At 39.9% G+C, this 13,788-nt stretch overlaps 1 protein-coding gene across 2 annotated transcripts in view; it reads right to left on the minus strand.

Annotated features, from left to right (window-relative positions):
• The window catches only part of LOC126187439 (RNA polymerase II-associated protein 1), a 266,874-nt gene that overhangs the window by 28,781 nt on the left and 224,305 nt on the right, over positions 1–13,788 (minus strand). For both annotated transcript variants that reach the window (XM_049928519.1, XM_049928518.1), the window contains exons 19-20: positions 12,613–12,774; positions 9,043–9,185 (exon numbers count right to left, since the gene is read on the minus strand). In XM_049928519.1, coding sequence (XP_049784476.1) covers positions 9,043–9,185; positions 12,613–12,774 — 305 coding nt within the window. The remainder of the gene's footprint in view (positions 1–9,042; positions 9,186–12,612; positions 12,775–13,788) is intronic.

A 13,788-nucleotide genomic window follows, 5' to 3' on the forward strand; every position in this document is an offset into this window, starting at 1 on the left:
AAGACGAGGGCTAATAGAAATCCTTGGGTAACAGAAGAAATATTGAACTTAATTGATGAAAGGAGAAAATATAAAAACGCAGTAAATGAAGCAGGCAAAAAGGAATACAAACGTCTCAAAAATGATATCGACAGGAAGTGCAAAATGGCTAAGCAGGGATGGCAAGAGGACAAATGTAAGGATGTAGAGGCTTGTCTCACTAGGGGTAAGATAGATACTGCCTACAGGAAAATTAAAGAGACCTTTGGAGAGAAGAGAACCACTTGTATGAATATCAAGAGCTCAGATGGCAACCCAGTTCTAAGCAAAGAAGGGAAGGCAGAAAGGTGGAAGGAGTATATAGAGGGTTTATACAAGGGCGATGTACTTGAGGACAATATTATGGAAATGGAAGAGGATGTAGATGAAGACGAAATGGGAGATAAGATACTGCGTGAAGAGTTTGACAGAGCACTGAAAGACCTGAGTCGAAACAAGGCCCCGGGAGTAGACAACATTCCATTTGAACTACTGATGGCCTCGGGAGAGCCAGTCATGACAAAACTCTACCATCTGGTGAGCACGATGTATGAGACAGGCGAAATACCCTCAGACTTCAAGAAGAATATAATAATTCCAATCCCAAAGAAAGCAGGTGTTGACAGATGTGAAAATTACCGAACTATCAGTTTAATAAGTCACAGCTGCAAAATACTAACACGAATTCTTTACAGACGATTGGAAAAACTGGTAGAAGCCGACCTCAGGGAAGATCAGTTTGGATTCTGTAGAAATGTTGGAACACGTGAGGCAATACTGACCTTACGACTTATCTTAGAAGAAAGATTAAGAAAAGGCAAACCTACGTTTCTAGCATTTGTAGACTTAGAGAAAGCTTTTGACAATGTTAACTGGAATACTCTCTTTCAAATTCTGAAGGTGGCAGGGGTAAAATACAGGGAGCGAAAGGCTATTTACAGTTTGTACAGAAACCAGTTGGCAGTTATAAGAGTCGAGGGGCATGAAAGGGAAGCAGTGGTTGGGAAGGGAGTGAGACAGGGTTGTAGCCTATTCCCGATGTTATTCAATCTGTATATTGAGCAAGCAGTAAAGGAAACAAAAGAAAAATTCAGAGTAGGTATTAAAATTCATGGAGAAGAAGTAAAAAGTTTGAGGTTCGCCGATGACATTGTAATTCTGTCAGAGACAGCAAAGGACTTGGAAGAGCAGTTGAACGGAATGGACAGTGTCTTGAAAGGAGGATATAAGATGAACATCAACAAAAGTAAAACGAGGATAATGGAATGTAGTCGAATTAAGTCGGGTGATGCTGAGGGAATTAGATTAGGAAATGAGACACTTAAAGTAGTAAAGGACTTTTGCTATTTAGGGAGTAAAATAACCGATGATGGTCGAAGTAGAGAGGATATAAAATGTAGACTGGCAATGGCAAGGAAAGCGTTTCTCAAGAAGAGGAATTTGTTAACATCGAGTATAGATTTAAGTGTCAGGAAGTCGTTTCTGAAAGTATTTGTATGGAGTGTAACCATGTATGGAAGTGAAACATGGACGATAACTAGTTTGGACAAGAAGAGAATAGAAGCTTTCGAAATGTGGTGCTACAGAAGAATGCTGAAGATAAGGTGGGTAGATCACGTAACTAATGAGGAGGTATTGAATAGGATTGGGGAGAAGAGAAGTTTGTGGCACAACTTGACTAGAAGAAGGGATCGGTTGGTAGGACATGTTTTGAGGCATCAAGGGATCACAAATTTAGCATTGGAGGGCAGTGTGGAGGGTAAAAATCGTAGAGGGAGACCAAGAGATGAATACACTAAGCAGATTCAGAAGGATGTAGGTTGCAGTAGATTCTGGGAGATGAAGAAGCTTGCACAGGATAGAGTAGCATGGAGAGCTGCATCAAACCAGTCTCAGGACTGAAGACCACAATAACAACAACATTTTTTGTTGCCACTACATAGAAACATCAACCATTTACAGTCATCATTATAAGGGTTGTATGATCAGCATATACTATTGTCTTGTAGGACAAAGAACTAGGTAGGTCATTCACGCAAATAAAACAGTTTTCTTTGTCAGTCACTTATTTATAGGTAGCAAAATTAAAATACTCCAGGGAAAGAAAGGCTTGTTAAATATACATTATACAACAGTCATCTAGCACTAGCAAATGAAATATTATGCTTCACCTTGAACTATGTGTTCCACAAAATCACCGACAGTGTTAACAAAGAGTACATCAGTGCCCTAAACAGACGCAAAGAAATGATTTTGAAGCTTAAAATGGGCTGAGGGGTGTGCATGTGACAGAGAGAGCTAAAAGATGTGGTAATTGTGTATTAATGAAGCTGGGGTACAGCTGTATTATAGCATGCTGCTAGCATTATGTGACTAAGGTGGGAAACTAAGTGAGAATGTTCTGGGTATTAGTTAAATAAATATGTGAGTAATTGGCAAATTTGGAAAGAATAACAGGAGTACCAACTCGTTATGACCCATACAGTGAGTTCAGCGATGAGTGTGATCGTTAATCAAGTGAGGAGAGCGAAGTTTTCTCTCACAACAGATGTCTCCTCAGTTAGTACTGGAATGTAAGAAGGGTATTTTTGGGGACAATTTTTGGTCTTCTAATTTAGAGAGACCTTCAGATTAATGGTTTTGCAACAGCCATCCACTATCAGAGCCATGATTGTTACTGCTCTATCAAGTTCTTAAGCTCTTCAATTTTTTAATTTCTTTATATTCAGCTGAAACTTCCTGGCAGATTAAAACTGTGTGCCCGACCGAGACTCGAACTCGGGACCTTTGCCTTTCGCGGGCAAGTGCTCTACCATCTGAGCTACCGAAGCACGACTCACGCCCGGTATTCACAGCTTTACTTCTGCCAGTATTGAGGGTCTGTTTATATTCAGCTGTTTGTCTCTATAAGTGGTAGTGGGTGGACGTATGATGAGTTCCGCCGAGTTAATATTGTTAAAAAAAAAAGTGTATTCAAATTGCATATTAAAAGGTGTTATACAAAGTATTCGAGATAGCAAAGTTTATTTGTACATTCATGACGACCATACTTGTCTGTTCATCATTCCATGACGTGCTGAGAAACCTGTCATTCCATGATGTGTCGAGAATACTGCATAAAGAGAATCGAAGCAGACAAGAATAATTTGCATGAGTAGAAGAGGGGCGATCCGGAACCAGCATTGTCATGCCAAGCTCTATGAACAATGGCGGTAACAAGACAAAGAAGTACGTAAATTTAAATGCTGAATATATGTACTGAATATTGAGGGTCTGTTGATATTAATGCCAGTTAAAGTTCACTTCGGATATGTGTACCTTCCATTTTTTTTTCAATTATTCTTTCAAAATTTCTTTTTTTAATTATTTAAGCAGCAATTATTAATCAGTTTCCATTATATATTACATTTTATTCCCACTGCCACAATTCAGGCTCTAACTTTTAGTGTGAAATGATACAAAAAATGATCAAAATGTAAAGCACTACAATTATTATACACTCCTGGAAATGGAAAAAAGAACACATTGACACCGGTGTGTCAGACCCACCATACTTGCTCCGGACACTGCGAGAGGGCTGTACAAGCAATGATCACACGCACGGCACAGCGGACACACCAGGAACCGCGGTGTTGGCCGTCGAATGGCGCTACCTGCGCAGCATTTGTGCACCGCCGCCGTCAGTGTCAGCCAGTTTGCCGTGGCATACGGAGCTCCATCGCAGTCTTTAACACTGGTAGCATGCCGCGACAGTGTGGACGTGAACCGTATGTGCAGTTGACGGACTTTGAGCGAGGGCGTATAGTGGGCATGCGGGAGGCCGGGTGGACATACCGCCGAATTGCTCAACACGTGGGGCGTGAGGTCTCCACAGTACATCGATGTTGTTGCCAGTGGTAGGCGGAAGGTGCAAGTGCCCGTCGACCTGGGACCGAACCGCAGCGACGCACGGATGCGCGCCAAGACCGTAGGATCCTACGCAGTGCCGTAGGGGACCGCACCGCCACTTCCCAGCAAATTAGGGACACTGTTGCTCCTGGGGTATCGGCGAGGACCATTCGCAACCGTCTCCATGAAGCTGGGCTACGGTCCCGCACACCGTTAGGCCGTCTTCCGCTCACGCCCCAACATCGTGCAGCCCGCCTCCAGTGGTGTCGCGACAGGCGTGAATGGAGGGACGAATGGAGATGTGTCGTCTTCAGCGATGAGAGTCGCTTCTGCCTTGGTGCCAATGATGGTCGTATGCGTGTTTGGCGCCGTGCAGGTGAGCGCCACAATCAGGACTGCATACGACCGAGGCACACAGGGCCAACACCCGGCATCATGGTGTGGGGAGCGATCTCCTACACTGGCCGTACACCACTGGTGATCGTCGAGGGGACACTGAATAGTGCATGGTACATCCAAACCGTCATCGAACCCATCGTTCTACCATTCCTAGACCGGCAAGGGAACTTGCTGTTCCAACAGGACAATGCACGTCCGCATGTATCCCGTGCCACCCAATGTGCTCTAGAAGGTGTAAGTCAACTACCCTGGCCAGCAAGATCTCCGGATCTGTCCCCCATTGAGCATGTTTGGGACTGGATGAAGCGTCGTCTCACGCGGTCTGCACGTCCAGCACGAACGCTGGTCCAACTGAGGCACCAGGTGGAAATGGCATGGCAAGCCGTTCCACAGGACTACATCCAGCATCTCTACGATCGTCTCCATGGGAGAATAGCAGCCTGCATTGCTGCGAAAGGTGGATATACACTTTACTAGTGCCGACATTGTGCATGCTCTGTTGCCTGTGTCTATGTGCCTGTGGTTCTGTCAGTGTGATCATGTGATGTATCTGACCCCAGGAATGTGTCAATAAAGTTTCCCCTTCCTGGGACAATGAATTCACGGTGTTCTTATTTCAATTTCCAGGAGTGTATGTTTTGGGGGTAAGGAATTTCTACTCTTTTCAAGTAGTTAAAAATGTCTGCGCTATTTGAAAATTGGTGGTAGTAATATATGCTCTACATCCTCAGCGAAGATCGGATTTCGGAATTTAGTGAGCAGCCCCTTCCATTTTGCACGTCGTCTATCTGCAAGTGTGTCCCACTTCAAACTTTCTATGAAATATGTAACGCTCTCGCGATGGCTAAATGTACCAGTCATGAATCTTGCCGTTCTTCTTTGGACCTTCTCAATCTCTTGAATCAGACCCAACTGGTAAGGGTCCCATACAGACAAACAATACTCTAAGACTGGACGAACTAAGGTATTGTAAGCAATTTCCTTTGTTGAAGGAATGCATCGCTTCAGGATTCTACCAATAAACCGCAAACTAGAGTTCGCCTTGCCTGTTACTTGTGTAATCCGATCATTCCATTTGAGATCATTTCAAATAGTCACGCTCAGGTACTTGAAGATGTTACTGCTTCCAAAGACTGGGCATTTATTTTGTACTCGTACATTAATGGGGATTTTCACCTTGTTAAACGCAGTAGGTTACACTTACTAATATTGAGAGATAACTGCCAGTCATTACACCACACATTTATTTTCTGCAAATCCTCATTGATTTGTTCACAACTTTCGTGTGATACTACTTTCCTGTAGACTACAGCATCATCGGCAAACAGTCTAATGCCACTGTCAATACCATCAACAAGATCGTTTATGTAAATCGTAAAAAGCAATGAACCTATTATGCTGCCCTGGGGCAGATCTGAAGTTACTCTTGTTTCTGTTGAAGTCACCCCATTGAGGATGACATACAGGGTGTCCACAATGAGACTCCAACATTTTAATATCCTATATCTTTCTCATTTCATATGGTGGACCTGTGAATCCTGAAGGGTCAGACAGAGCAACTCAAGTTTGTGGTGTGCAAATTTGATACGCCAAGTCGCCGTAGTGGGGCTGCAATCAATTGTTTTAGCAAAGTGGAGGGTATGAAGGAGCATGCACAATTGGTCTGGTAGTGTGCAGAAACAAAATCGGCGTCCCAAGTGCAAAGAAACTTTCGTCGAGTTTACAACAAAGCGTTCCCGTTGTTCAAGACTATAAAGAAGTGTTGTGATCAATTTTTGGCTACTGGGAGTGTTGCGAAAGGGCATGGTGGTGGTAAGCCTGGGATCAGTGAACATCATGTGGAACAAGAGCGGCAGTCATTCGAACAAAGTCCACAGAAGTCAGTGTGACAGGCAGCACGAGAACTTCGTATGAAATGTTCAACAGTGCACAAAGTGCTTCATCAGCGATTATGTTTGTACGCATATAAAGTGCAGGTTGTGCAAGAAATCAAGCCTTATGATCGACCAAAGCAAGCAAAGCGAGAAGAATTTGCATGCGTCATGTTAGATCGCATTGCCACGGACGAGACATTTTTATCACACGTGATGTTTACTGACGAGACAACCTTTCACGTGTCAGGGGCTGTCAATCATCACAATGTGCACATCTGGGGGTCCGAAAATCCACATGCACCTAGGGAACACATGCGCAACAGTCCGAAAGTTAATGTGTGGTGTGGTTTGATGATAAATCGCATTGTTGGGCCGTTTTTCTTTCAGGAGCCAACTGTGGATGGAGCCATCTACCTGGACATGTTGGAACAATTTGCCATGCCACAGATAACAGACCTGCAGCCAAATGTGATGTTTCAACAGGATTGTGCACCACCCCATTGGAGCCTTGTTGTCCAAAAATTTTTAAATGACACATTCCCGCAACGATGGATTGGCTGTGGAGGTCCAATTCCTTGGCTGCCACGTTCACCCGACATAAACCCCCCTTGATTTTTTCTTGTGTGGTTATGTGAAAGACCGGGTATACGCTACACCAGTAAAGCACCTCCAAGACTTGAAACAATGCGTAAGAATTGTCACCAACTCTGTCACAGAACAGATGCTCTGCAACACATGGCACGAAATCAATTATAGACTTGATATTCTTTGCGCTACCCGTGGTGCCCATGCCAAGTGCACTGAACCGTCCACCTGTGTATGAAAACTTGATGAGCTGATATATGATTTCCCTGTATTTGTTCATCAATAAATTGTGTTTCCTCTCAGATTTTATGTGTTCAAATGTTGGAGTCTCATTGTAGACACCCTGTATTGCTCTCTGTCTGTTAGAAAACTTTCTATCCAACCACATATGTCATCGGATAGACTGTAAGCACGCTTTTTGGAGCAAGGGACAGTGCGGAACTGAGTTGAAAGCCTTTTGAAAGTCAAGAAATATGGCATCAACCTGGGAGTCAGTATCTAGAGCCTGTTGTATATCATGCATAAACAGGGTCAACTGTGTCTTGCATGACCGCTGTTTCCTACAACCGTGCAGTTTCTGCAGATGAGCTTCTCAGAGTCCAGAAGGGTCATTATGTCTGAACAAAAAATGTGTTCCATGATTCTACAACAAATCGATGTCAGTGAAATTGGCCAGTAATTATGTACATCCGATTTTCTATCCTTTTTATAGATTTCTATGACTTGGGCCTTCTTCTAGTCCTGTGGAACTTATCGCTATTTCAATGTTCTCTATAGAGATCTGTTATGAACAATGGCATGATTACTCAGTTATAGGGGCAACAGACCTAAGGGTACAGAATTATTTTATAATTTTGGAATAGATAAGTAGAATACTTGTTCTCCTGATGTGACATACAGGATTTGTTAGAATGAATTAGTTACATATTTCATACTATTCTGCATTTAGTTTTTGCATTCTTTTATGTTCGAGGTGCTCCACGGACATTGTTCAGCAATGTAAGATTGCCACCCGATGTCACGAGTGGTCACTTGTAAGGTTGACAGTTTGATGTGCATGAGTTTTCCGTTCATAAATTATTTGTTAACTTGTGCATCATTTATTAACAAAACACAGAAGTAGGCTACACTTACAGTAGTAGCAATATCTACATTTATTACCTGGGGTAAGTAAGAACTTCTACGAATACTAAACACAGTCAGATTTTAAATAAATATATACCTTTGGTTCACAATTCCTTGGGATATTTTGTCTTGCCTAACACACTGTATTGTATTGAACTTGGGGAACTAAAAATGACGGAGAGGCTCTGTCCCCACCCTCAGTGGTTCACAACCCCACAACAGGCTACAGCAACCCACTCACCCCACCACTGCCACACACTGAACCCCCCCCCCCCAGGGGTATTGTGCAGCTCGGCTCCCAGTGAACAAATCCCCCCCTGCGGAACGTCTCACACCAGATGAATGTAACCCCAAATGTTTGCGTGGTAGAGTAATTACAGGGTACGCATACGTGCAGACAGTGTTTGGACAGCAATCGCCAACATAGTGTAACTGAGGCGAAATAAGGGGAACCAGCACACATTTGCCAAGGCAGGTGGAAAACTGCCTTAAAAATCATCCACAGACTGGCTGGCACTCTGGACCTCAACACTAATCCGCTGGGTGGATTCGTGCTGGGGACTGGCATGCCTTCCCATCTGGAAAGCAGTGCGTTAGACCGCACGGCTCACCAGATGGGCTTGCCTAAAACACTAGGAGACTTTCTTCCTGTTTCTTATCTTTCATTAATATTGTTTCTGTTACTTTTAAAGATGTGACTACTTTTAAGGAAACATAAAGAGGAGGAAAGTGATCCTTGTGTCCCTGAATCTGAAGTTAATTCACTGTAAATATCTGAACATCTGCATACAGTAGAGCAATGCTGACATTCTTCTTCCAGCAGTGGCAGACTTTTCTTAAAACACTGCTCCTCTCTCTAATAGCGACACCTATCAATGTCGATGTCAAACTGATCTGCTGTTATGGTAAAATTGTATGTGAAAATATAACACTTGGCAGCAGTGAATGTGCAGTTAGATGGAAATTTGTAAATAAGCAAATGTTTCACTCTTCAACCTATAGATTCAAATTGCAGAACTTTTCTAGGGTGCTTTTACAACTTCAAAAATACATTAGTGAAATAACATAAATAATAATTTGAACAAGTAAGAATGAACATAGCTGTTTTTGAAATATTCTTTAAATATATCTTTCAGACTCAAATCCACAGTACCTGACATGAATATTCTAGCGAGATGACAATATCTTGTAGTGATGTTTATTGATGTCAATACAGTGGGACGCAAATATTCAAGAATCAAAATCCATTCCAGGCAAGCTGTGGCTATGTGGACTACACTGTTATTTGCAGGATTACTGGAATGAAAGGTTTCAACAATTAACTATTTAATGAAAATTATGATAAAACAAAGATTACATTATAATGCAAAGATAATGACTATCTCATAATCAGATCTTCTGTTCGTAATTATCTTACATATTTCTGCAAATGTAAAGGAATATAGTTTTCTCTAATCATGTTAATGACACCATTAAGCTAAATCATTATTTATGATCAGGTAATTTGTAGATGAAGAATCAAATTATTTAACTATTAATTACTCATTCTTTGCTTATTGACAAGCATGATCACAGGACATTTTTATAATGATGTGAATGGTTTCACCTTGTTTTGTAAGTCATGTCATGATACTGTAACTTTTAATAAATGAGGTGACATGATGGTTAACACTGGATTCATATTTGGGTTTAATCCCCATCTGACCGTCCAGATTTCAGTTTTCCACCATGTTCTTAAAAAGCTTAGGAGAAATGTTGGGATGATTCCTTTAAAAATGACACACACCATTCCTTGTCCTGTTAGACATTGTGCTCCATCTCTAATGATCATGTGATCGAAAGGGCCATTATATTCTAACTTTTTTTGTTATAATTTGTAGTAGCCGCCAAGATGCTGCATGATTAATTTTATTGTTATGAGTGTTGAGGACAGATCATCCAGTGAATTAATGGTCAAATAAATATAAAAAAGGCCATGAATAATCAGATAACTATACAAATGTTATGAATACAACTTATCCCAGTCAGTGTAATCTAATACATAAAGCATTTCCATGTTATCCATACTATTTATCCATTAATCTTGAGGATTACAGGGAGTACATCAAGCATAAATCTCAAATTAGATTCTTACGGAAGACCATATTGGTGGGAAGGATGCCACCACCCTGTTCATACACCAATCACAGCTTATCAGCTTTTAACAATACTGCATATAGTATGATCTCCCTCCACCTCCTGGCTTCACACATAAAATTACCAGATGGGTTCAAAATGGCTCTATGCACTATGGGATTATCAGATCGGTTATTTATAATTGTGTCTCTTTATTGTTCACTAAGATCACTCACATCAATGATTAATAGCAGGCTTTTTTTTTTCTTTTTACAGATCCATGTACCATATTTAATTTTCAGCAACTTTTTTCTACATGCTACAGCATGGAGCTGCCAGACAAACATGAATGTTTAGAAATTCTTTCACTAATAGAAGATCAGAACTTAGTACTGTTAAATGATCTTTTGCCCAAAATGGAACCTTCACCTTATCAAACAACTGCTGCTTCAATCTCTTCTCCAATCTCTCACTCTGATTCACAACTGTGAAGTATTGAAAGGCCCCACAGGGTCATTATCCCATTCGGATCATTTTGATAACAAACTCATCTCTCTCAACTCTTATGCTTAAGGTAATTAGATAAGGCAAATAGAATTGTGACAGAGCAGACTGGGAAGGTTTCTCGACATGTGATAAATAGAAAATTAACAATTTTTGTCCCAACCTTGTTGGAGTGGTTCATAGACTCCCAAGAGAGACCAGCTTCTACAATCATTTCAAGTAACATGTTTTTCGCACCTGAATGAGCAGCCTACTATCACAGAACCCCAGAATACTCTCAGCCTATTGCTTTAACAGATGCGGCATCATGTGAATTTAGTCATTATTTTGCACAGGAAAGGTATAATTACTTTTAAAAAAGAAATATAGGTGGCAGGGTCAACAGATTTTTGAAACAATGATAAAGAGATGCATGGAAGTCATTGTGTGCCTTGTTCATCTATAGTGCCCACTGACAGAGTGTTGATAAGTTAAGGAAAAAAGGAAGGAAGTTTAGGGTTCAATGCCCTATAAAAATGAGGTCATTAGAGATGGAGCACTTGCTCGATTCGTCTTTTAGGGATGGAAAAGAAATCAGACATTCCTTTCAAAAGAACCAACCCAGCATTTGCCTGGAGCAATTTAAGGAAAACCCGAATCTGAATGGCTGGAGATGCAATTGAACCATTGACCTCCTGAATGTGAGTACAGTGAGCTAACCACTGTGCCACCTTGCTGAGTAAGAGGTTTAGAAACAGGAAAATTTAAGTGGTTGGTCTAAGAACGTGCTAACTCACATTTTCGTGAGGATTAGACTACTGATATTATCCGTTGTGTTTTCAAAAATACAATATGCTGACAAAAAGTAGTTCCACATGTATCCCTTGAATGCACCATGTACTACAGAAATTTGTCTGTCTTACTATATTTATGTTCCACATAACTTGTTATATTTCAAAATATATATTCTATATTCTATATTCCCACGTGGAATGTTTCCCTCTATTACATTCATATCAAAATATATATTCTTATAATAGAAGGAAACATTCCACGTAGGAAAAATATACCTAAAAACAAAGATGATGTGACTTACCAAATGAAAGTGCTGGCAGGTCGACAGACACACAAACGAACACAAACATACACACAAAATTCAAGCTTTCGCAACAAACTGTTGCCTCATCAGGAAAGAGGGAAGGAGAGGGAAAGACGAAAGGATGTGGGTTTTAAGGGAGAGGGTAAGGAGTCATGACTCCTTACCCTCTCCCTTAAAACCCACATCCTTTCGTCTTTCCCTCTCCTTCCCTCTTTCCTGATGAGGCAACAGTTTGTTGCGAAAGCTTGAATTTTGTGTGTATGTTTGTGTTCGTTTGTGTGTCTGTCGACCTGCCAGCACTTTCATTTGGTAAGTCACATCATCTTTGTTTTTAAAATATATATTCTTGTAGACTAGCACTTTATACCACCAATCCCTTCAACTGTCATGGCATATGAGACAGAGAAGATTTTGTGGACACAATCAAGCAACAAGCAATTTCATCTGATCTCACACTGTAGGTTAACTATCTATGCTCCCCATTACTATGAGGAAACTTCAATTGGCATTCAAACAAATCAACAAACTGGAATCATTACTGGAACACAACAACTTACTGGTTAAATGCAATTTACTGCTTATCAGGAAGAGGTCCAATGACAATCAGACAATATTGACTACGGATATCTTGGCCACGTTCATCAGACACAGTATGCTAAACTCAATATATAGAACATAAAGGAGAATAGAATGTATCACGTTAATTCAAACTGTTGGCACTGATGGGATAAATCATTTGTGACATGAATCATGTTCATTTCTCCCACATTTGTATCAAAATGACATAACATTAAGTATAATAAGGACTACTTAACAAGTCTAATTCACAAGTATCTGAAAGAGTAATAGTGATCCAGTCACATTTTACATGAAATACAAAGGGTAAGAAACAAGAGTGATAATGAAACGAAAAAGCTATGAGCAAGATAGAAGATAGGCAATTTAACAACAAACAACACTGCACTAAGTTAAACAGTTAATTTCTTTTCTTAAGTACTGTATGTTCAGTATCAGTATCTGACATACCCACTTGATCCTGATTCATTCAGTCGGATTATTGGAGCATACATCCAGTCATCGGAAAGTTCTCGTTCTCCATTTGATGTTAAACTCATAACATTCAGTATATCCTCAGTTACTGACAAAATCCCAAAGGCTTCCTCATAGCAATGGTATATGCTCTCTAGACTACAATATAGAAACAATATAACAATATTAATATAAAATTTCTATTAGGAAAATACAATTTCACATTACATAAGTTCAAAATGTTAATAAATGAAAAGCACCAGTTTGCTGGTGCTTTTCATTTATTATAATGTTGTTCTACCAAGAACCAACAGAAGATTCTGTCAACATGTCAAAATGTTAAGTTAATAGAATGATAAACTCATAAAGGATCAGGAAGATTAGATGTGGATGCATAAAAATATAATGTTAATAGAAATTTCAGACTGTCATTCATGCACTTTGATAACTGATTATTTGACATACCCACAACAGAATTTTGCACTGTATTGCCGCATAGTTCCTAAACTACTCAACAATGTGTTTCCATATGTAATTCTGCACGTGATCAGATAGGAAATGTCTGTGACAGTGAAACATAGCTAGTGGAACAGCTCCACTTGTTCTGTTACCACTCCCATTATAAATACTATTTTGTCCCCATTGTACATATGTAGTATGTATGGCAAACATCAAGATCCTGTTAAAAATCTGTATTTTTAAAATCTTTATTACCCGGAAAGTAATTTGGACTTGGCTGACAGCAATGGTATAAATGTTTTGCGTAGAAATATTTTATTTAAGGAATTATTCAAAATTTAAAATTCCAAGAAACCACATGCATTTAAAAGTCTCACCTTGATCATAATAGTTTGTTTTCAGTTTGACGCATCTCTTTTCAAAAGCAAATGTATTTGCTAAGCAAAGGACATTTTGTCTTTTTCTGAATATTGTAATTCAGGAAATATTACTACTAGAAATTGTTATCATATAATAATTCACATTTTAAACTGCAAACCCTTAAAAAAAACAGTATTGCTATCTTTTATGCAAACATGTAAACAATTTCACAGTTATGTCTAGTTCAAATGTATGAAACATTCATTAAGCATTCAATGAGTGATGTTTCATGAAGTGAGGCTGATATATTTAAATCATTGGAATAGTTAACATAAATTTTTATTCATGTATTTA

This window comes from Schistocerca cancellata, chromosome 5 (assembly GCF_023864275.1).
Source record: "Schistocerca cancellata isolate TAMUIC-IGC-003103 chromosome 5, iqSchCanc2.1, whole genome shotgun sequence".
NCBI classification, from domain to species: Eukaryota; Metazoa; Arthropoda; class Insecta; order Orthoptera; family Acrididae; genus Schistocerca; species Schistocerca cancellata.